Source organism: Musa acuminata, chromosome BXJ3-3 (assembly GCF_036884655.1).
Source record: "Musa acuminata AAA Group cultivar baxijiao chromosome BXJ3-3, Cavendish_Baxijiao_AAA, whole genome shotgun sequence".
In the NCBI taxonomy this organism is placed as follows: domain Eukaryota; kingdom Viridiplantae; phylum Streptophyta; class Magnoliopsida; order Zingiberales; family Musaceae; genus Musa; species Musa acuminata.
This window is the reverse complement of record NC_088351.1, coordinates 25,899,825-25,924,920: the sequence shown is the minus strand read 5'-3', so window position 1 is coordinate 25,924,920 and position 25,096 is coordinate 25,899,825. Positions and strand designations below refer to the sequence as shown.

General features: G+C 41.0%; 2 protein-coding genes across 6 annotated transcripts; one reads left to right on the top strand and one right to left on the bottom strand.

Annotated features, from left to right (window-relative positions):
- Window positions 1-270: 270 nt before the first annotated feature.
- Window positions 271-1,611, top strand: LOC135633000 (uncharacterized). Its single transcript, XM_065141985.1, has one exon. The coding sequence runs from the start codon at window positions 609-611 to the stop codon at window positions 1,455-1,457; it is 849 nt and encodes a 282-aa protein (XP_064998057.1). The 5' UTR covers window positions 271-608; the 3' UTR covers window positions 1,458-1,611.
- A 910-nt stretch (window positions 1,612-2,521) lies between these two features.
- On the bottom strand, window positions 2,522-25,096 carry LOC103978359 (protein farnesyltransferase subunit beta). 5 transcript variants are annotated; one of them, XM_009394126.3, is made up of 14 exons: window positions 24,857-25,096; window positions 23,529-23,615; window positions 23,286-23,391; window positions 12,244-12,279; window positions 10,098-10,180; window positions 9,950-10,003; window positions 7,489-7,540; window positions 7,346-7,410; window positions 6,407-6,463; window positions 6,216-6,288; window positions 5,096-5,182; window positions 4,851-5,031; window positions 3,729-3,832; window positions 2,522-3,090 (listed from the first exon to the last, which is right to left on the bottom strand). In XM_009394126.3, the coding sequence occupies exons 1-14, from the start codon at window positions 25,072-25,074 to the stop codon at window positions 2,854-2,856; spliced, it is 1,440 nt and encodes a 479-aa protein (XP_009392401.2). In that variant the 5' UTR covers window positions 25,075-25,096; the 3' UTR covers window positions 2,522-2,853. The 5 variants fall into 5 exon arrangements, with proteins under 5 accessions (XP_009392401.2, XP_064999289.1, XP_018679690.2 ...); XM_065143217.1 differs by having other exon boundaries at window positions 23,267-23,391; window positions 23,529-23,673; window positions 24,857-24,994; XM_018824145.2 differs by having other exon boundaries at window positions 23,267-23,391; window positions 23,529-23,660; window positions 24,857-24,994.

Here is a 25,096-nt window from a genome sequence, read left to right as displayed (position 1 = left end):
AATAATAATAATAATAATTATTGCCAACAGACGTCGAGGAAAAAGCGAACGATCAAGGAATCTGATGCTTATCTCTTTCTTTTCTAGTCGATTGTAATGTGCTGAGAAAACTATCTTTCTTTTTATTTTCATGTAAGAGATGACAAAAAAAAAAAAAAAAAAGAAGATTTGTATATATCTAAACATCCTTGAAATTTCAATTCTATATTTCTCTTCTAACGGGCGTCTAGCAAAGATAGGGTGCGAAGCCGGTGGGCGGGTGGGGGCCCTTCCCGGAAAGGAACGGGTGAATTCACTTGACAACCGACCCTCGCCCCCCTCCCTAATGGCGGAGGACTGGTGGATGGATGGAGGCATCATTTTGGCAGCCCACCCGACGGGGCCAGTTTGCCCTTCTTGATCTCAAAGCCGTGCGACTGCTCTCGCTTGATTGGAAACACTCCCCCCCCTAACCTTAAGCCAAGCAACGCTCAACCGCTTCCTCTTCTGGTTTATTAACTCCTCCTCCTCCACTCTCTCATGGCGACACCGACGAAGAAGCCATAGCAGACCATACCAGAGGAAGAGGAGATATAAATCGAAAGACAGAGAGACACGTACCTCTCATCATGGCTTCCTCCAGCTTCCATGAAGAGGAGACGGACGATGGCTTCGTCTCCGCCGTCCGCCACGAGTCCCCGCAGCAAATCCCCGCCGCTCCTCGGTGCACACAGGAGTCGCTACAGCTGGATGACGGCGGGGGCGACGAGTCAGAGGACGACGACGACTTCGAATTCGCTTTCGTGATCAAGGACCCTGAGGGCGGTCAGGACATTACCGCCGACGAGATCTTCTCCGACGGCCAGATCCGCCCCGTCTACCCCGTCTTCGGCCGCGCCCTCCTCCTCGCCGACGACGACGGCCTTCGCCGCCGCGGGAGAGCGGCGGCGGAGCTGGAGGAGGAGCGCGCGACCTCGGCGGTGCGGGGAACCCTCCGCCACCTCTTGATCGCGGAGCGGGAGGAGAACCTTGGCGCGTCATCGTCGTCCTCGTCCTTGGCGGCGGACGAGCTCGCTGGGGTCCCGCCGGGGACGTACTGCGTGTGGGCCCCCAGGTCGGCGGCGCTGACGCCGACTCGGTGCAAGAAGAGCCGATCCACGGGGTCCTCCTCCCTACGGTGGCGGTTCCGGGACCTGGTGGTAGGGCGGAGCCACAGCGACGGGAAGGAGAAGTTCGTGTTTCTCGCAGCCGGGGAGGACAACGACAAGGAGAAGGAAAGCCGTTGCCGTGTAACCAAGACGGAGGAGACGGGGAAGGGCAAGGAGGACAAGGCGAAGGGGAAGCGTGGTGAGGCGACCGAGGTGGATATAGCCACCGCTCATCGGATCTATTACGGGAGCCGCGGCGGCGCCCGGAGGTCGGTCCTACCGTACAAGCAGGACTTGCTTGGCTACTTTGCTAATGTGAACGGGATTTAGCCGGAGGCATCGCCCTTTTTTGAATCTCTCTCTTTCTGTTCCTATCTTTAATGGTTATAATTTCTTAGCTAGAAGACCTCTTCTTCTTTTTTACTGTGGCCGTGTGAAGCTTGTTCGTGTTGACATGGAAGTACCAGTGTGACCGCTTTACACTTGTTGTGCTAGTGTGTGTGTGGGGATGGGGGAATGGTCAACCTTCTGTCATTGACTAGTGTTGACCACCATGGTGCCTCGTAGGGTAGTGCACGTTGATGGCAATGGTGGTGTGTAATCATATTTACTAAACCCTAAGTTAGTGACATGACAAGACGATAATTTGCAACAACTCCTCCATGAAATATATAATCTAATCGAAGAGAAATGACCCATCATGTAATTATCATGAATTGATTCGATTTGTGGTCCCAGACAGTGACACCTGCTTTACACTTGGCGGTGCTTGCTTTGTTAGTTTCGTAGACTTAAGCAAAAGATGAAATCGAAAGTAAGAAAATGGACATCTAAGTCACACAAAGAAGAAATGGAGACATGGAATTGATATGCTCGAGTGGTCCCTGCCATGGTGCTGCCAAACTTTGTGTGCATGCTGAACCTTGGCATTTCTTTAAGGGAAAAAAGCTAATGAACACGGTGAAATATTATTAGGATATCAGTGGCTGGTCATGTACCTGAAGAGACCTTGGAGACCGATGATGATGGATCTGACACCACAAAGTTCCATGTGTTTGATCCTTGGATACGTCAAGAGACCAAGCTGAAATGGTGCGAGCAGCTCCTGCTGGAAGCAGCCATGACTGCACTGTATTAAATCTTGGATATCCATGTAAATCCTGCTCATGAATTAAGGAACTATGCGTACTTATTAGAACAAAAACAAATGCTTGTTAAAACAATTTATCATGGGAAAAAAACCAATCACAGGTGTGTCGTTTTCACCCTTGATGTCACTGCTGTTAACCTGGAATGATCTGGTTTGGTGCTTCAACATCAGCTATGTGGAAATTGATTGGCAATGTCAAATTGCACTACTAACAGCGGTGCTTGCTGGGGCCATGATAAAGAAATGGAAAGCAAACGACGCTTCTCATTACACCAGGATTCAATGGAATCATGTGCAATTACATTACAGTTAGCTACCTCTTCCTCCATGCTCGAGGTTTTCTTCTCTCTGCAGTCTCATTTTCTTGTGAAGTTACATCAAACAGGTAATTAGCCACCGCATACATGACCGGTAGAGACAATACTCTTCATTCCAGGTAAAATAATCAATATCATTATCTGCTATACACCACATCCTTTTGGCAGGATTGAAGGACTACGAGTTCTCTTCAGAATGGAGTCTAAAGAGATTAGTTTCAGGAAGGATCGATTGCATTTTGAGATAAAATAGCTGCTATCAGAGGCAGGAGAAGAACTCATGTGATTTGTAGTATTTATTGAGAACAACATTGTAGAGAGGATGCACGGGCTCTAACAGGTTAGCATAAGGACCCAACACTGCTCTTGTTGGTGGTGGTACACTAGCATCTTTTGAGCAGCTATACTGAGACACCGACAAACCACTTAGGCAGTAACATGAATGGTAAAAGTCCCGTTGTTTGCCAGGCTTGTCCTTGAACCCTCCCTCGAGTACCTACAGACACAATGTTTTAGGTGCTTTAACTATTGAAATGATGAACAAAAAGTGCTGGTGATCAACAAGTATACGAGTAACCAAAACTATGCGATAAGTTCAGCTGCTGTAAACATGAAAAGAATAAGACAGTGCATTACGTTACACAACTATCTAAAACAAAGTCAACCTACATGTATAAATGAACTTTACACTTCCCTCCTATTCTAGAAGAAAATATTATAATGCTGTATCCAGGTAAAGCTAACAAAACCATAGTTTATTCATGCAGGATATCCCAGAATATGTTAAAATGAAGACCAAAAATTACATGACAAATATAGATTATTTCAGTCTGTCTTCAAATTTTGCTTAAAATATAAAACCATCAACTGAATCCTCAGTTTTTAGATTAGATAAATTATGTTAAGCTCATCAAATCCTCTTGACGACATTGGAACATCAGGCTAATCCTTTTGGCAACACCAGCGGTGATGATTGATGTATAAAAGACATGTTAAGACTGTATTCTAACTAATGGGAAGTCCCTCAAGTTCTATAAGCACAAACACCTGAAATATTTCTCAAATCTCATAGTTTTTGGCATCAAACTTTTGAATACTCTTGAAACAGAGTTTTCTTCATTATTCAGTACATACCTGTGAACATAGGAGTATATACTGCTGCAAGGCAATACTTTGGAATAATGGACCACATTCAGTTTGTTTTTCTATGAATGAAAAACCAAAATCTGAAAGTCCTCCTGTTTCAAGATCATTTTATAAAAATCAGCACAACAATAATGCCTAGAGTACAGGAATGCAGTTGAAGCAAAGCACCAGCATATATTTAAAAAAAAAAAATACAACTAGAGAATCAGTATCTGTTCCATTGCACAGCACATATATAAATAAGTTCAATACTGAAGAAACAGGTGAGTCTTGTAATAAAATAAGAAAACAGAAAGGACAGGAAGTCATTGTTCAAAACTTTTTAAATCCCAAGTTGTCCACTAGATTGGTCTTTAGTTGCAGACCACTCATCTTTCCTCACTTGTGTGTCTTCTTCTCCTTAAATACTATTACCCCGAACTCCACTTTTGTGCTGCAAGAACAAAAGATATCTTGTCCCTACTTTTGTCGATTCAGATGAACCCACACAGTTTGACTTACCTTATCCAGGAACAATCTTGATAATAGGTTTACTTCATGTTATCAGTCAACTTTATAATCCACTACTTTGACAGCTCAAAATTTCCTCAGATTGTGAAAACTTTAAATGTTAAAATAATAGGTGGCAAAGCACTAGATAAGTAGATACTATATCTCTTCTCCTTGCACTTTCGATAGCTTAAATGGACTCATAATTTCCATAAAACCATTGATCATCTCAAAAGAAAATAACCACAATCTTTTACCAAATCAACAACAGAAATGTTTCAACCAACAACAAAACTGAAAAACTTTCCTGATAGTCTACAGCTTCCATGACCTGGACTAGTTATATCCATCAATAACATGACCTCCATATTTCATCAGCAATTTTATGGATCAAATTAGAAGTTACTCTGGTCCGAAAAAGCCAGGATAGTCCTTGATCACTATAATATAGATAGCACTAGCAGATAACCAGCCATTTCTACCTCATGTCATCTGAATCATTAACACAAGTTTTTCTGGTGTATTAAGTACCCACATAGCCCTTTAAAGAGATTCGATTCAAATAAACGAGGCAGCTACAAATAAGAACACCTGCAATTTCAACAGCTTTGCAAAGTCTACCTTCAATTTTAGCATGAGAAGTCCCAGCTCCGCATAAGTTCCCATCTAAACCAGTTTCCTCAGTAGTGAAGTTACATGATTTATTACACGCAACAGATGCCTGCACTCGGCCGATAAAAGATGACTCCAGCTGTTTGTGAAGAATCGGCGATAGCCTTTGTGCCAAAACAAGAGCACCTCCCTAGAGAAATTTGATTTCTGAATTCTAAATTGGATGACTAAGAACCGCAAAGTAAGATAATTACCTGCCAAAACGAGTAGCAACCATCAACCAACTTATTTACTCGCCCTTGAAAACCACACTCCACTCCTTGACGAGATGCTACCCAGTCCTAACCATACATCACATACAGATACCCTTAGGACTCGAAAGTTTCAAAGCAGCATCAATGCCTAAAAGATAAGATTAATGCAATGAAGAACTCAAATCAAAGCTCACAGATATCAATTAACAGATATGACACTAGAATTTGTGACTCAGTTTCTGGGAACAATATAGTGGATGACATCTGTTACGACTACAAGAAAATTTCACTAAGCTAAATCGTGTGCAAATAAGGCACAAATATTTAACACTTCTATTCCTGGATAAACTTTATAAGTTGATCACAGAATCAGCATGCATTTGCATTTATCAATAGGGAACCATTTCATAATAATTAGTAAATTACCAACACCAGAAACGGATGCTGGGAGATGGTGCAAGGTCAAGCAATAGATTATATATATATATATATATATATATATATATTCTCAGAAATTAGAATATGAGAATAGCTACTGAAGCTTATAATGGTGTATAGATTTCTAACAACTTCATATACTAGGATAAGATATATAGCATGAATTGCAGGGAGAGCTTGCTCCATGCCACCATGTGCCACTTATTAGCGATGGCATGGGCAGTAAATATCTTATCAAGCTAAGCATGCATAGGCATAATTTAGGACATGTGCCAAGGCATGCATGTTAAAATAATGGCTGCAAGCACACCCCCTAGTCATTTATCTTTGTATGTTTGTATGCACATGATATAAAATTCACAGTAATCTCTTGAGCTTCACATAAGCCACATCCAGGAAGTACAATCTCATAATGAATTCTGATCATTTATCTTTTTGAACATTTGTTGCAAGTTATTTATTACTAATTACATACTTGACATAGTGGAGATGCATAATTAAAAACTTTGGCAGTATGCAGAATTCACAACACATAGGCTAAATCCCTAAGGTACTAAATTGACAGATAAACCAAAAAAATGGCAGGCATTATTCTAAATTTACAATTAAAAAGATTCTGGACTAAAATGCATGGCAACATAAATTGAGATTAAGCATCAAGAGCAAATGAGAAACTTCTTACAACTAGACTAGGCAAATCCACCCTATCAGCCTCATTAATCAGAATCATTGCAGCCAGCCCACAGAATGTGTACCTTTAAGAAAAACAATGCGTTGGGGACACATATATAACATACAAAAAGTTCTAAAAGGTTCTGAACACAAAATGGCATAGGCAAAACTAAAACTAATAAACTTATAAAAGATATATACCCGCCATGAGCTTCTGAACCAGGCTCTCCAGCAATACCACCTTCATATGTTTGACAGCTGAAACAAACAGAAATTTGATTGCAACTGCATTTCCATAAATTGAGGGGAAAATAGAAGTATAGAACAGTAAAAAAACCAAAAATTAAAAGGCAAAAAGCTTTGTTATGAATACGGAACTGGTAAAGTACTTGATTATGGTATCGCTGTGACAAATTAATGGTGCATCACAATATTCATGTCCAAAAAAGGTGTTATTACCATGAAGCTTTCAATATTTTACAAGTATACATGTGCAGGTCCTGACTTATGAATCACTTTGAAAACACAGACTGAAGCATGAAAAATCAGTACCTTGATTCGCAATATAGATGAGTTAGCAATGCATATAATGATTGCTATTCTCCTAAGAGGCACTTCAACCCAACAAAACAGAGGCCACAGCATCTATGCCTCATCACTTCTGTTGTTGCTTAAAACTCCATCCACAAGTCAATGATGTAATTGTACTTATTTATAAGGTGAAGCACCACTATCTTGCATATATTCATTGAGTGATAAACCATAAGCATTTATTATTTAATTGGTTTGCACTTTCAACCTCTAAGGCAACACATCCTATTTTTGATGTCTAAAGATTGATAAAGTTTTTAATAGCATCAACTACTTTGATTATAGATGTAAAATTTTCAAACATATGGTGGCGAGTCACTGAGTGTGATTGATGACATGACTAAAGAATAAACACATAGACACAAGTTCGAACAAAGAACCAACATTTGATTTCCTAGAGGCTTTAGGTTCTTGTCATTTGCGGCCTATAAGGTAATATTCAGAGACATGAAAGCCATCAAAAGGTTCAATCAAAGCCATAAAGAACCCCAAAGGAAACCCCAATGCATACAATCTAATTCCTTAAAATTTCAAGTAAAAAGGACTAGCCTCAAGATGTAATTTCCGAGATCTTTTACCAGCTCAACATCCAGAACATTGAGAATACTAGCAACCTGGTTTCACAAAGAGTTGAGAAGTGATTCAGACGAAGGACAGTGGAACGAAAAAAGGTACGCATTGCTGAAGCTAACCGAGATTGCAGTGTAGCAAGCACGAACATCAATTTCACCTCCATCATGCATTCTGACAAATAAAAAATGCTTGTCACTAGAATAGACAAAATTATCAGTAATAGATAATAACGAAGCAAACAGATTATTACATAACCAAAGAAGAGTCAGTTTGTTTGTCCACTGTTTTCCAAAATATTCATGGCAAAATTTCACATCAGAATATCAAACTCCAGAACCTGTTCCTCAAAATTGCAATACCAAAGTGCAAGATGACAATTGATTTCAAGACATCAAAACTACCCAAGAGAACCTAGATTCAAAGGAAATAATTCAAATATATATAGAGAAATTGCTTTAATGTGACTTGTTCATGATCTCCTGCAGATTTCAATTTCTACCAACCAGGACAAATTGATAAAAACAAAATAATTCTGAAGAAACCAGTTTATAAATTGTAGAAGCACCTTGGAATGAAGACTGTGGATCATGATTAACAGTTGAATAACTTCTAATACTATACCCTTTGATTGTCACAGAGACTATGTTGGGACAGTATGTATGGTTCCTACAGATACATTGCACCACAATACTCAACCGATAGAGATTGAGTATCTAAAGCACTTCATCCAAAGTTCTTAAGCACATGACACCAAAGTTCGACTTGATTGGATGTTTTTAATCCAAAAATGATCATTTTTGTTGTTTCTACCATACATTTAATGCTTAGTGCAAAGAGGTACACCTCAATAATTAGGCGAGAAAATTTGGGGCCATAGACTGCAAGATCCAAAGAGCATAAGCCACATAACATGAAAACACAACTTTTTTAGAATATGAGATTGACAATAGAGGCTGCCATCAAGTCAAATCATTTAGAATAATCTTCATGTCTTGTAAAACCCAAAATTTTTTCTGCTATTACAACCAAATATTTAACACTTCAGTGTACAGTTTAAACATATGATATCAATTGTTGAATCTGCTTGTACAGGACTGAAGTGAATATATGTACAAGGGTGTTTCTAGGGTAACTCAAAATCAAAATGCTGATTCAGCAATAGCTTTTTAAGAGAAAAAAAACATTTGAACCATGTTTTAACATATCAATCATACCGGCATGCAATAATATTGTACCGTACCGCCTGTACTGGTCCCTCAGCAAATTGGCACGCGGACCACTCACTACCGGATGGTATCATGCATTTGGTCCCATGTTGGACGATACGGGGCTGTACCGAGCAGTAACAGTCGAAATTTTGATCATTACCTACCTGTACTGGTTGGTACCAATCGATTTCAACAAGATACTTGACGATATACTTTCGATCGGTACTCAACGAAATACTGGTCAAATTTATGCATGGAAGGGGAAGGGGAAGCCAGTGGATGATTTTGAGCAGATGCGATAGAGCCTACACGATGTATACACAGAACAAAGCTCACTGTATTCACAGCCGTTATATTATGGAGAATCTTACGGCCAATAGTAGTACGGTGATAGTCGGTCATACTTCTCCGAGCAATAGTATGATACGGAGCAACAGACCAGTAGCAAAAGTAGTTCTGACATTCACTAATACATGCCTCAGGAGCCGCCTCGGACATATATGATTCATGACGATCAATATATGACCATTACCACATTGATGCACCAATGGTATACAGTGTATCAATACACTATGTCGTGGGATCAATTTCAGGATTAGGTCCGACAAACATATCATATTGATATACAAATACATAGGATCGAGGACCCCGATCTACCACTCGTGGAGGCTTGTTGTTCATTTTGGTGGTAGAATAAGATATATCTACATATATAGTTAGTTAATTCATTTGAATCTTAGAGTTCAAGTTGTATGCAAAATAATATGATAATTCAAATAATTTTTCTGTAGATAATTCAATATTAACGGAAGGACGATCCGGAATGGACCGAAATTGTGAACCTTGCACAAGACTACTCTTCAAAACTTGAAAAAAATATGTGGCACTATTCTTACCTAATTTACATTAGTTTTGCTTAAACTATAATAAATGTATATTTATTTCTAACTTAAAAACCCTATCTTAACTCTTTTTTTTATTATTCAGGTATTTTCAGAGGGTTTTATGCCTATTTTAGGCGGATCGTACTCAGCAAAGCTCGATACACCGATACGATACGAGATTAAGAACCTTGCTGGTATGTACAACCTATATTTGTTGGGCCAACCAAGCACCAACAACGAGAACCATAAGCCTGGAGCTACTTAGTACATCATATTAGTTCTTTTTTCACTGGTACCAGGCAATGCAAATCAGAATAGCACTTAATATCTAGGTACACCAGTCCAACCAATTGCCAAAAGGGTAAATTGTACAATAAGAGAATGAAAAGATCACTTGACACAAGCTTCAATGTTCTCTTTCATATACACGTCATGCAAATTACTTCCTTGCATCCAAGTCTGACTGAGAAATTATAAATGAACCAAACCTGAATGCACCGGAAGAATCTTTCATCCGCAGCAAAAACTTAAGCAGATTTGCTCTGATCAGACAAAAGATTCTGAATTCTGTTAGATTCTACTTAAATGTCATATGTGAACAAAAAGCAACAGAAGCGGTAGAGTTAGATCCGTGACCTATTTATAGATGACAATGCCATGTCACTTCCCAAAGTAACAAGTGTGTTAACAGCAGCATAAGTTGTTGCAAGATGAGGCATCTAAGGAAGTAAGCATTTAGTTAATGCTCAGATAATCTAAAATAATGGTGATTCTGAAAATAGAAATAGATTTGTCCATGAAGTTGTCACAGATATAATCAAGACATCAATGATGAGCCTCACAATAATTGCAGATTAATCATCTGTTTCAGATTCATCACAGACAACAATGAAATAATTGATGATTAACTAAAAGTTCATCTTGGGATCCAACTTTACCTGAATCTCCCTCATAATTAGGAAATTGTTCTCTGGAAAATTTCTGCCCTTCAAGATTCTAAAAGTACTTTGTTGATAGATTTTGTGAAGAGTCAGTCAATGCCTTGTGGATAAATGTAAAAGCCAAAAAGTTTCCACTGCTATGTTCCTCAATTTGAGGAACACGATCTGCAACATTCTCACCCAACCTCAACACGTGAAGTTGAAAAGAAAGATGATAAAGCTCAAAGTGATGCTTCAACATGATCCCAGCCAGCCACTCTGATGGCTCCATGAGTTTGACGAGCAGGAAGTTGATGCAGAGCAGCTCTCCCACATTTGGACAGCTCACAGAAGGGCCTTTCAGTTACATTGTATTTTCCTATTATTATTAGATGTATTTTTTTCCCATTTCTCATCACTATTTTAGATCATGTATAGAAACATACTTTGAGTTAAATACCTATTTGAAGTCCTAATTTTGGTTTATGAACAAGGCTGACAGGGTCCATAAGCCATTAAATGACATGTCCAGAAAATTTACACCATTCTTCAGATAGAAATATGTGGGATTCCTAAATTTCAAAAAACTCTCTTTTGATATGTTATTTTTGGTTACTATACAAATGCTCTCTTTTCTTTTTCATCCTTTGGGAAGTCCATTATCCTCAAACTGATTAATATTACTGACAACAGGGCATCTCCTATTGTTTTTTTATCCCTACATTCCTAAAGTGTTCTACTGCTCCTGATTATAGCTGCTTGTTTAATTTTCTCATTGCACTTGAGCAACAACCCTAAAAATCATGGAATATGAGTTCTATACACATAATATGAAGTTATGAACACCAATTAGTCTGCTGCTATCAAGATGAGACCTCACTGCAAGTCGCAAACCTTCTCTTACAAGGGCTGAAGTTCTTAGGCAATAAAAAGTCTCCATATGGGACAACATGGAAGCAGCAAACTTCAACTTTAGTAGCAGTCTAAATCTATGGCCTCAAGTAACATCCCTAATGTCTTCAGTAAGTCTCTTGTATCTTCAATCTATTCACTTGAAGACCAAGTTATACTGATCGCAAGTCTAAAAGTAGACATTGATCCTATCCTTTAGACTCCAAAAGGCCATAAAAGAAAACATTTTCTAAATTCTGAATACATGTATAAATAAAGTCCTAGCAAGACTAGACCAAAAAAATGAGAACAATGCCCCTGGTCTAAAGAGAAATAGACCTCGATAAATCAATCCAATCATCAGTGACTCAATTGCACAAAAGCATACTCTACGCTCAATCCAAAATATATAATTATGTTCCACCCATTTCTTAAATTTATGCTTCCTTCTGCTTAATAGGCTAGTCCATTCAATTGCAATAAATAAGATGAATTTCAGTTATACAAGGTATGAAAGTCAAGTTCAGCTATCTTTCCCAGTGTTACAGACTTACAGTAAAGCATGCATTGTTCCTTTGTAATAAGAATGCACTGAATCTTGCTCAAGCCATACATGTCAGGATTTTAATTGAGGTCAATATTATACAAGGATGGCACTGATGACATTTTCTATGCCCTGAAATTGTTCCTCATTCACAATTTCTTGAATCACAACTTTCTCAATCATAATGCTAATTAGATATTTGCCATGGTTGAAGGAACTCACATAATATTCAATAATTTTCTACATATTATGTGCATACAATGCAACTTATCAATTATAATAGATATTTTTACTGCAGTACAACTCATAAATTATACTAGAGTTCATTTCATCATGCATAAGCTAAAAATACACTGGCTGTTTAGAATTTTAACTGTGATTGTACATCCGATAGACAAAGAAGCAATTGAAATAAGCAAGAACAAACCTGCCCTGGTCCACCACCATATCCACCATATTTGTCCTGTAAACCATTCAGAGTAACAATTTTAAAAAGGCATTTGCAACCTGGCCAAACAAGCAATACAATTTGATCTTTGAAGATAGAGTCATTATAACAATTAGAACACTCAATCTTTCACCAACAACTAAATTGTATTTATTCATAGATACCGATGAATAAAGTGCCATTAACTTCATATTAGAGCTAATAATTGAAGAATTCTTTACTAGCATAATAACAGGTTAGGATACTGCAGTGATTTAAAAAGGCGCTTGGGCGAGGCGAGGCGAGGCCCGAGCGCCTCGCTAATCTCCCAGACGGCGCGCTTCAAACAGGTGCCGCCTGGGCGCTCGCCCGAGCCCAGGCGCTGGGCACTTCAGGCGAGCGCTTGGGTTAACCAAGGCGACCGAACCAGGATTTTAGGTCTGGTTCGGTCCTGGTTCGGTCTATGATGGTTAATTGGTTTAATCGAACCAACTAAAACTGATATAAGTGACAACCGAACCCTAACCCTCGTCGCTGCCGATCCCGATCCCGATCCCGCTGCTCACCGCTGTCGTTGCTCGCAAACGCTGCCGCTGTCGCCGCTGTCGTTGCTCGCAAACGCTGCCGCTGTCGCCGCTCGCGCCTCCCGCTGCTCGTCGCTCCTACTCCTGCTGTCACCGCTCGCCGCTGTCGCTGCTTGCAAATGCTGCCGCTATCGCCGCTCGCACCTCCCGCTGCTCGCTACTCCCGCTCCTGCTCCTGCTGTCGTTGCTCGTCGCTGTCGCTGCTCGTAAACGCTGCCGCTGTCGCCGCTCCCGCTCCCGCTCTTGCTGTCGCCGCTGCCGCTGACGCCGCCGCCGCTCGCCACTGCCGCTTCCTCTTTTCTCAGTCAGCAGGCTCAGCACCCTTTTACACTTCCTTTAATAGTATACGTATACTGTATACTGTTAATATTATTAAGTTTATTTGAAATGATTAATTTTCAATACTGTTAATAGATTAATAATATATTATTTTGATTTTAATACTATTAATTTTCATTTATTTGAAATTATTGTTAGGTTTCAACATAAATGACAAGTGTACAGAGCAACTCAATAGAGTCTCCAATGACATCAAAAAAAGATCCTGCATGAAAGTATAATTATTTGAAGGATCCGAAAGATCCTAATGCAGTAACTTGCATATTCTGCGATAAAACTACTAGAGCTGGTATTTTTCGTGCAAAACAACATCTAGTAGGAAATTTCAAGAATGCAGCAGCTTGCAAAAAGTATCCACCTGAGGTAAAAGAAGAGTTGCTGAGTTATATGAATAAAAAGAAGACACAAAAGAATGAATCTTACGAGAATTTACCAGAAGACAATGTTGAACATCTCAGGGATAAAGAAGAAGATTATTCTATGAGTATTAACCCAAGTGGAAAAAAAATATACAATAAAAAAGAAAAAGTTATGAGTACTAAGAAGGGTAAAAAAGGACCGATGGATCTATATATGTTTCAAGGTTCCCAGAAACAACAAGGGCAAGCAGGAGGCTCAAAATTTAGACAAACAAATATAAGTGATGCTTGTGATAAAGAAATAAGAGGAAGAACAATTCAGCATATTGCTCGCTTCTTCTATCAGGCTGGTCTTCCCCTTAGTATAACTCGTTTAGATAGTTTTAAGGATATGATTGAAGCTATTGGAAGATATGGTGTAGGATTAAAACCTCCAAGTTATTATGAGATGCGAGTTCCATTACTGCAAAAAGAGTTGAATTATACAAATGACTTATTAAAGGGTCATAAAGAATCATGGGCAACACATGGTTGCTCTATTATGTCAGATGTTTGGACTGACAGGAGGCGTAGGAGTATAATTAATTTTATGGTTAATTGTTCCTTAGGGACTATGTTTGTGAAGTCAATAGATGCTTCATCTTTTGTAAAATCTGGAGACAAGATATATGATTTACTTGATAACTTCGTGGAAGAAATTGGAGAACAAAATGTCGTTCAAATCATAACCGACAATGGAAGCAACTATGTTTTAGCTGGTAATATTCATCTTTTGAATTTGTTAATTATTTTATCTTCAATTAAGTGTATTAAACTCTTAAGTCTTATCATTTTTGTTATCCTTTGTCTCAGGTAAATTGCTTGAATAAAAAAACAACACTTGTATTGGACTCCATGTGCAGCACATTGTATTGATTTAATGTTGGAGGATATTGAAAAGATCTTAGAAATCAAGAAAACCTTAGAAAGGGCAATTTTTGTTGTTGGATTTCTTTATAATCACATTGGAGCTTTGAATATGATGAGAGAATTTATAGGGAATAAAGAATTAGTGAGACATGGTGTCACCCGATTTGCTACTTCATTCTTGACATTACAGAGCGTGCATCGTCAAAAACATACTCTGAGAAACATGTTTATCTCTGAGAAATGGGTGACAAGCAAATAGGCAAAAGAAGCAAAAGACAAGAGGGCTGTTGATATCATCTTAATGCCATCCTTTTGGAATTATATAGTTTATATATTAAAGGTAATGGGCCCTCTTGTTCGAGTCCTTCGGTTGGTGGATAATGAAAATAAACCTGCAATGAGATATATTTATAAAGCTATTGATAGAGCAAAGGAGACGATTAAAAAATCTTTTAATGAAAATAAAGAAAAATATGAGAAAATTTTTACAATCATTGACGAAAGATGGAATTGTCAACTTCATCGTCCCTTACATGCAGTAGGATATTATTTGAACCCTGAATTCTTTTATAAGATTAAATCTGTTGGATTTGATGCAAAAGTTTTGGGTGGGTTATATTAGTGTGTTGCAAGATTAGTTCCCAGCCTTGAGGTTCAAGATAAGATTATTCATGAATTATCTTTATATAAAAATGCCGAAGGTCTTTTTGAAATTTCAATTGTTGTTCGATCGAGGACAACTACGTCTCCAGGTATTAATAATTTGATATAATTAATTTCATATATATTATGTTACTATGATATTGCTAATAATAACATAAATTTTGCAGCTGAATGGTGGAGTCTATTTGGAAATTCCACCCCGAACTTACAGCAATTTGCTCTCAAAGTACTTAGTTTGACATGTAGTGCTTCGGGTTGTGAGAAAACTGGAGTGTCTTTGAGCATGTAAGGATCACTAAATATTTTTGTTTTAATTAATTAATTTATTTAGATAGATGTATTAATATATTTTTAAATTATATGACATGACAGATTCACTCGAAGAAAAAAAATCGGTTGGAACATCAACGATTGCACGATCTTATTTACATAAAGTATAATCAAGCTTTGAAGGCTCGTCATGATTTGCAAAATAGATTTGATTCAATTTCATTGCAAGATATGGATGATTCAAATGAGTGGTTAATAGGAGAAATGGGTGCTAACTTGCAAGATGCTGAAGACGAGCTTGTATTTGAAGATGATAGATTGACATGGGAAGATATGACAAGAGCTTCACGTGCTGGAGAATTACAAACATATACACGACAGATGTCAAAGAGAAAAATGAGTGCAAAAGCATCAAGCTCGGCTCCTGCTATTGTTGAAGACATAGAGAATGAAACATATCTTGATGAAGAGGAAGGAGTCGAAGGACAAGAGGAAGAAGACGAATTCAATGAAGATGATTTGTGTGAAAATGACGATAATATTGATTATGATGAATGACTTTGATATAAAATTTTATTGTTTTGAATTTTGAAACTTTTTGTTAATGTGACATTGTGATTTTGTATCTTAGATTTTCTTAATTTAATAGCATATTTTTATTTAAAAATTTAAATAATTATATTTATTAATTATATTATATATTTTTATATTTTAGCATCTTGCTTCGCTCGGGCGAGCGCCTAATGCCTCGGGCGTTTTTGGACCTTGGCGCCTAGCGCTTTTTAAATCACTGGGATACTGCAGAAGAACAAAAGGGAGAAACAATTACCCATACGAGGGAAGTGTATTCTACTGAAAAGCCACAGAACAAGCACTACTAGAAGGTAATGAATGATTAAATATTTGATTCCAGCTTAAAAGTGTAGTTTGCCTTTGCTTCAGTACCCTGAATTTATGATAATGCTGAAAACCACATAACTCCAATCCTACTTCTTATACAATGATAAAAGAATTACTCTAAGCAGGATTAAATTGAACTTTTTGGTTTAGAAGTATTTTCCCTTTTTGTCACGAACGGTCGTTGCGCACCTGCAACAACTCCGTTCAACGAACCGTTCGTCGCTCTCATCTACATGTACAACTGCTTGGCAGCATGTTTTGTCTCAGTTTTAAGTCCTTTTGCTTGTAAAAATGTAAGTTCAAACAAGTTGCAGCACTACAAAGCGACCGCTCACCGAACCGAGCAAAATAGCCCCAAAACAACTCTGTTTTCGCATGCCACGGGTTGTTTTCTGTAGCCCGCTACCGCACGCGAAACGTCAGCCATCTTAGCACCCTAGAACCACCCGGGTGGCACCATGGGGGATGGGGCTTCGGTATAGTGTCGGGCATTGAACAACCTTTCGCAAGTTCGCACGTTACCTTAACAGGAACTTGTTGTCGCGCCCGACACCCGGTGAGCAACTGTTTGTGAACTTGCAGCTGTTCGTTCAACCCTCTAAAGTCCTTGTTTTCCCCCTCTCCCTCTTTTCTCTTGTGCACGCAAGGTGCTCGCTGAATTGTTTGTAAAGCTTCCCCTTTTAGCGAGACGTCGGAACTTGTCCGTCGCTCGTTCTTCGAACTAATCAACTTTCTCTTTTACAGGTCCTTCGGGACCTGCAAGAGGTTGCAAGTGGGCTGATCTTTGCAGACGCAAATCGCAAGGGCCAAGCGCGACTTAGGCAACGCAAGCTAAGTTCGCGTCTTTGCCGCAAGGGTGCCTCGCGACTTAGGCAACGCAAGCTAAGTTCGCGTCTTAGCTGCAAGGGTGCCTCACGCCTTAGGCAATTCCAGCTAAGGCCGCGACATTGTGGTATCAGAGCGGGCAAGCACTTTGACCGAGCAGCGAAGAAACTTCGCAACTTCACCATGGCAAAGCATCATGAGAATCAAGCAAGACGGGGCAAGCCGGACCCTTGCCCCAAGCAGCCGCAGGTGGGCTGCAAGTGCACACTCACTCTCATGCTATTGGAGTTGCTTAAGAGGAGCGCGGCGACGAACATGATGAGCGAGAAGTTAACTACTCTCCGCGAGCGAAGGAGGCGCAATCTGGAGCGCCAACCGGGAAAAAGAGTCACAAGGAAAGACTCACAACGACGGAAACCCGCTTGGATGTTCTTGAAGCGAGCTTGGAGGAACTCTATTATGGCCAACGGAGGCTTGTTGGGGTAGAGAGCTCGCAAGAAGAAGCGGAGTCCAGGATCGACAAGGTTGAGGCCCTAGTCGATCAATTGTCAGATGACACCAAAGACTCCGTACAACACTTGTAGGAAGTTGTGGTGGAACTCACTTCAAGGGTGACCATGCTCACAAGAGCACTAAATGCGGGAGGAAGCAACACCCGCGTTGCACCACGACAAAACTTGAGGGCACCCGAGTCTCATGGTTATGGAGGGGCCAGAGATGCCAAAGAGCTCGAGAATTTTCTGTTCGACATGAAACAATACCGGAGAACACAGAGTTTGTCGCAAGAAGGAAGTTGAGACAACACCGCCAGAGTACTTCCATTCGAGACTACGTGAAATAATTTTCTGCGCTAATGCTGGACATACAAGATATGTCCGAGAAGGATATGCTGTTCAGCTTCCTCGATAGTTTGAAGCCATGGGCTCAACAAGAACTTAATCGAAGGAATGTCACTGATGTGGTCGGGACAATTGCTGCCGCAGAAAGGCTCACCGACTTTGTTTCCTCTGAAGACCCGGGAAGAAGGAAACGATCTTCAAGCAATCGCCCTCCAAAATATTCTTGAGGGAAGGAGCTCGGGGGCGAACAAAGGAAGAAGAGTTCCCACAAAGGGCTAAGCCCGAAGGGCAAGACCTCGAAACTTGGTGGATGCTTCTTGTGCGGAGGGCCGCACATGGTGAGGGAGTGCCCACAAAAACAAGCACTCAATGCTTTAACAGCTTCCATCCACCCCCCCAGATCGGACAAGGGCAAGGCTGTCGCTCTTAGTTCGAGTAGTTCTGAATCCAGTAGCGACGACGAGTCGTAAGGACCCCGGGTGGGAGCAATGCGTTTGTTGAACGCCATGCGGGGTTAAGTGGGGGAGAACACGAAGACAAGGCTACAAAAAGCAGGAAGTGGTGAGCTAATGTACGTAGACATCAAGCTCAATGGCCAAACGACCCGTGCAATAGTGGACACGTGTGCTACCCACAACTTTATTGTCGATCGAGAAGCAAAGCGACTTGGGCTAATCTTAGAGAAGAGCCCAAGTCGAATGAAGGCGGTGAACTCGGAGGCCAGGCGAATCTTCGGGTTAGCGAAGGGAGTTCCCATCAAGATCGGAACATGGAGAGGGAACACCAACATGATGGCGGTGCCACTGGACGACTTCCAAGTGATTCTTGGAATGGAGTTCATGCACGCGGCGAAGTTGGTGCCAATGCTGTTCCTAAACTCCCTGTGTATGATGGGAGGTGACGACTCCTGTGTGGTTCCCATCTCTCGGAGAGGAACCAAGGAACCACCCATCTCTCGGAGAGGAACCAAGGAACCCCAATATATATCGGCATTGCAACTGAAGAAAGGGGTGCGAAAAGGTGAATTAACATTCGTGGCTACTATGAAGCTAGAGCCACTTGACGAGAAGGTCATTCATGAACCTGCTGTGGTGGCGAACGTCCTGAAAGAGTTCACTGATGTTATGCCACCCGAGTTGTCGAAGACTCTTCCACCACACAGAGGCATGAATCACAACATCGAGCTGGAGCCAGGAGTGACGCCTCCAACGAGACCACCCTACTGTATGCCCCCGCTAGAGTTGGCAGAACTCAGAAAGCAGTTAGGTGAACTACTAAGCGGTGGTCTCATCCGTAGCTCTAAAGCACCATTCGAAGCTCTAGTTTTCTTCCAGAAGAAACAAGATGGGAGCCTCCGACTATGCATCGATAACCGAGCCCTCAACAAAGTGACGGTGAAGAACAAGTATCCCATCCCGCTCATCGCGGACTTGTTCGACCAGTTGGGCAAAGCCAAGTATTTCTCAAAACTCGACCTTCGGTCGGGGTATTGGCAGGTGCGCATTGCTGAAGGCGACAAAGCGAAGACTACCTATGTGACCAGGTATGAAATGTTTGAGTTCTTGGTGATGCCTTTCGGCTTAACCAACGCTTCGGCCACGTTCTGCATTCTCATGAACCAGCTATTCAAAGAGTATTTGGATAAGTTCGTGGTCGTCTACTTGGACGATATCGTCGTCTACAATCAAACGCTTGAGGAGCATGTCAAGCACATTCGGACAATTTTCAAGGTTCTTAGGGAGAACACTTTGTTCGTGAAAAGGAAGAAATGCTACTTTGCCCAAACGAAGATCTTATTCTTGGGGCATCGAATTGGTGATGGCTCTATTCGGATGGACAAATCAAAAGTGCAAGCGGTTGCGGAATGGCGAACTCCAAAGAAAGTGCCAGAGTTAAGATCTTTCCTTGGTTTCGTCAACTACTATCGACGCTTCATAGTAGGGTATTCGAAGCGTGCAACTCCACTGACGGAGTTGCTGAAGAAGGAGCAACCTAGGAAGTGGTCTGACAAATGTGAAATAGCATTCCAAGATCTGAAGGCTACTGTTCTGGAAGAACCGGTGCTCAAATTGTCGGACTATGGGGAGCCCTTCGAAATCCATACAAATACTTCAGACTTCGCTATTGGGGGAGTGCTCATGCAGGAGGGTCATCCGGTGGCCTACGAGAGCCGCAAACTCAACGAGACCGAGCGGCGGTATTCAGTGCATGAGAAGGAAATGACAGCGGTGATCCACTATCTACGAGTTTGGCGACACTATCTTCTCGGATCGCAATTTGTGCTGAGGACAGACAACATCGCTTTGAGTTATTTCCAAACTCAAAAGAAACTCTCCCCAAAGCAAGCACGATGGTAGGACTTCCTGACTGAGTTTGATATGGCAATGGAGTACAAGGCCGGAAAAGCAAATGTCGTGGCCGATGCATTGAGCCGAAAAGTGGAAGTGAATGCCATATAGTTAGAGGGCAGAGGCCAAGCAAATCAGTCGCACTCCACTTTCCTTTCCAGGATCAGGGATGGACTATACAATGATCCTCAGGCCGTAACCCTGATGCAACTCCTCAAAGAAGGCAAGGGACGACGATTTTGGGTCCAGAAGGGACTCATTTACAGAAAAGGGAACAAGGTTTATGTTCCTCGAGTGGACAATTTGAGTTGTGAACTCTTAAGAGAGTGTCACGATTCCCTTTGGGCTAGACATCCGGGTATTTACAGAACCTTGGTTCTCGTGGAGAGGGCCTTCTACTGGTCGAAAATGGGGACTGATGTGGAGGAATATGTTCGAACGTGCCTCACTTGCCAACAAGACAAGGTGAAGCAGCAGAAGTCGGTGGGACTTTTGGAGCCGTTGCCAGCACCAGAAAGGCCGTGGGAGAGCATTTCCTTGGACTTCATATCAAGTTTGCCGGCAGTAGGGGACTCGGATCGATACTCGTGGTGGTCGATCGATTTCCAAAGTATGCAACTTTCATTGCTACACCCCTACACTGTTCAGCAGAGGAGGCGACCAAGCTGATGATGAAGAATGTGGTGAAGTATTGGGGAGTCCCGCACAATATCATCAGTGATCGAGACGCTCGATTCCTGGGACGATTCTTGACCGAGCTATTCAAATTGTTAAGGTCTAAGTTATACTTCTCCACAAGCCTACACCCCTAGACGGATGGCCAAACTGAAAGGATAAACTCGCTCCTTGAGCAATATCTTCAACACTACCTGAATGCCAACCAACGAGATCGGGTGAAGCTGTTGGACATAGCCCAATTCTCCTATAACTTGCAGCGGAGCTCTACGTCCAACAAGAGCCCCTTCGAGACCATCACAAGACAACAACCATCAACTCCTCACACCTTGGCTATTGGGTATATTGGGAGTAGTCCGTCAGCATATCACTTTGCGAAAGAATGATACCGAAATGCAGATATTGCGCGGCTTACTTAAAGAAGGCGACCAAAAAAATGAAGAAGTGGGCAGACTTGGGAACGCGACCGCAGGAGTTCAAAGTCGACGATTTGGTGTTGGTAAAGCTCCAACCAGCATCACTCCAATTCTTCAAGAACAAAATACACAAAGGATTGGTGCGCAAGTATGAAGGGCCCTTCCCAATTATCAGTAGGGTGGGCAACGTCTCCTATAAGTTGCAACGCCGGCGTGGCTTAAAATTCACAATGTTTTCCACGCCAGCAACTTGAAACCCTACCACTCAGATCCGCAAGATGCTTTCCGAAATGTTCCAACTCGACCACCCCCCACCAGAGCCTCCTATGAAAAACGAGTTGAAACTATTTTAGCGGATCACAAGATAAAGCTACCAAATGGTGCTGAGTAGACCAAGTACTTGGTGAAGTGGTGAAAGCTTCCCCGAACCGAAGCCAATTGGGAGCTTGAAAACGCCCTACGACATGAAGAAGCAATCATCAACAACTACCAACAAGCGTCGACGAGGGCATCAACAGTTTAAGTGGGGGAGAATACCATGAACGGTCGTCGCGCACCCGCAACAACTTCGTTCAACGAACCGTTCGTGGCTTTTGCATGCTTTTACCGAGATATGGCAGCATGTTTTGCCTTAGTTTTGTGTGTTTTTGCTTGTAAAAATGCATGTTCGAATAGGTTGTAGCGCTGCAGCTCGACCGCTCGTCGCGCCGGGCCGAACTGCCCAAAATAGCTTCGTTTTCGCGTGCAACGGCTTGTTTTCTACAAGCCGCAGCTACATGCGAAACGTTAGCCATCTCAGCACCCTAGAACACCCCGGGTGGCACAGGACTGGATGGAGCTTTGGTGTATTGTCGGGCGTTGAAAAATCTTCACAAGTTCGCACGTTAACTTAACGGGAACTTGCCTTCGCGCCCGACACCCGGTGAGCAGTTGTTTGTGGACTTGCAACTGTTCGTTCTACCTTCTAAAGTCTTTGTTTTCTCCTTCCTCTCTTTTTTCTCTTGCACTCAAGGTGCTTGCTGAATTGCTTGTAAAGCTTCCCTCTCCACGAGACGTCGGGACTTGTCCGTCGCTCGTTTTCAATCTAATCAACTTTCTGTTTTACAGGTCCTTCGGGACCTATACGAGGTTGCAACTAGGCTAAACCTTTGCGGACGCATATGTCGCAAGGACGCCTCGTGACTTACGTAATCCCAGCTAAGTCCGAGGAGTTGGTGCAAGGGTGCTTCACGACTTAGGCAACTTCAGCTAAGTTCGTGAATTTGCCGCAAAAATGCCTTACGACTTAGGCAATTCCAACTAAATCTATGACAATACGTTCAAAGAATGTCAGCAATTCATCTCCTTTGACCTTGTTAACATAAACAAACTTCACTTAAACCACTTTTCAATAACCCTATGAGGATTTCTTAGTGTAACAACAAGATATCAAATTACAAACATAAACAAAACGTATTCAAATTGTTTTAAGAAAACCTTAGTATTGCTTTGAACTTCAATCCTCACAACACAGTCAAGATCATAATCGTTGAGATTTTGTACTAGATACTTTCATGTTATCCCACAATAACAGATTGGAATATAACTAGTTTTTGTAATTTGTATAGGATTTATCCAACTTCATTGAAAAGTGCAATTGTAGCAACAAACTCTTTATATAACATTAACAAATAATTTTTCAAAAGGTAACAGATTTTATCTCATTATGACTGATTTCTAGGAGGACTATAATGGAAGCTCATAACTTGACTCATTAAGTCAATAAAAAATTATCTATATGTAGAAGTAATAAATAACATGCATGAACTTTTGCTAAAAAGGTTTCCAGAATGATGATCAATGACACTGATACATAAGTAACTCAGAAGATAAAGTCATTTTATGCCAAAAAGAAACCTCAAGTAGAATCTTAGACCTCACAGTGGGACAAAAATTCCACCACACTGTCCTCAAGTTCTGAGTGGAGAGGTTCTCCCAGTAAAGCAATTGAGTGAATAATCCAGTAGCATAGCCAAGGTCGACTGCAATTATCAATTATAAAATGATTTAAATGAAAACAAAAAAAATAAAGAAATCAAATGCTATTCAAATGGAAATGGTTATGTAGAAAAAAAAAACATTCATAAATATGTTACCAACACAGAAAAATCCATCTTACTTGGCATCTAGCACATGATAGCTCGGTCCAAGAAGTCCGAGTCCTCTTGTTAAAAACTCGATGTGTGTGTCATGCCAAAGCTCTAGCCTGCACTTCTACTGATTTACTTGAAAGGTTCTTTCCAAATTTTTGCTAGACCAAAGGACTGAATTAGGACATTCAAATTAAAAAGAGAAATTTTGATGCATGCAAAAAACTTATAAGCATTAAATAAGCATTGACTACCATGTTCTCTTCTTAAGTTAGACGTCCTCAATTTGTTCAAATAAAATAAAGATAAGGACAAAAGGTGGGAAGTCCTTTTCTACATTGAAGTGCGCTGAGTTTCATAAGCATATTTACATCAAATACATGCCACATACACACCACACTGGTAAGTAAACAGCAGCAGATGTGTGAATTTCGGGTTATAATGTAGTTCTCTGGAAGCATGGGACTTCAGATATAGGCAGATCATGTTAATGCACGTAAGCTGATTTTCTTTTTATTATAGGTAGGCTTGATGTCAAGCAGTGAGCACAAAAGACTTAATCTGATAGCAAATAGTACCTGTGGTGTGTTCACTAAGATAAATTCTTCAAGCCTTAATTCAAACATAGGACAAGTATATTGATTATTTTCCATTTCCTTACAAATATCAATAGTTGCCAACAAGATGATTTTGGTTATTTATGTCAGTATTATAGAATAAATAACCTGTATATTTAATGCAAAGCCAGCACTTTGGTTACAATCTTCTCCACTTAATGTCTTAATGTGCTAGTCATAGCTTGGAATTAGACTGCTCGCGAGGACTATTCAAGTAACCCTTTCCAATTCGAGCCTCTCATCGTGCTCAACACTAGGTTAACTCTGGTAGGAGCTTCCCTACAACCTTGTAAGACTTATTGGTCTAGTTTCTTCTTAAAACGCTGGGAATGAACCATCTATTCTCCCGTTAAGGAATCTTAAACATTAGAAACCACCACAAGAACCTATTTCAAGTAATAATGGCTAACATAAGATGTTGTTCGTTCAACCAGAATTATCTTGCTGGTTTGTTTCCGACCATGAATCTTTTGCAACCTTCGAGCGACAATAGCCTTGGACCAAGATTATCTTGTATTATTTGATCTGACGTTCACATTTTCATGCAAAGATAAAGAAACGGGCAAAGAAATGTGGCTAAATTCTTTGTCGTTGTGGTCGAACGTACTAGGGTTAAGAGTCTGAGCAACGGATGACCTATGAACTTTCTCGAGCAATCACACCTGTATGGGAAAAAGGATTCCAGGTCGCGGAAGAGAAATAAGGGTTTCCTAGCAATGATCGAAGTGGGGAGGACTTACATGAAGGACTGGGTGTGGGGGGCGATGCCACGGAGAATCCGGTAGATCTCGAATACTTCCTCCTCCACCTTAAGCTGCTCCAGCTGCGTCACGGTGAGCCTTCTCGGCCCGTCCGAAGGGGAGGGAGGCGGGGAAGAGGTTGACGATGAGGGGGGAGAAGACTCCATGGCAACGGAACTATCGCTTCTTGGAAGAGAACCACCGGCTGCTTCGCTCATCGCCAGTGGGTAGCACAATTCT

Coding starts and splice junctions, on each gene's coding strand:
- LOC135633000 (XM_065141985.1), top strand. CDS start 609: ATGGCTTCCTCCAGCTTCCATGAAGAGGAGACGGACGATGGCTTCGTC.
- LOC103978359 (XM_009394126.3), bottom strand. CDS start 25,074: ATGAGCGAAGCAGCCGGTGGTTCTCTTCCAAGAAGCGATAGTTCCGTT. Junction 23,392..23,528: donor TATCATGTGCTAGATGCCAA/GTAAGATGGATT, acceptor TGATAATTGCAG/TCGACCTTGGCTATGCTACT. Junction 3,833..4,850: donor TTCTCATGCTAAAATTGAAG/GTAGACTTTGCA, acceptor ATCTTGAAACAG/GAGGACTTTCAGATTTTGGT.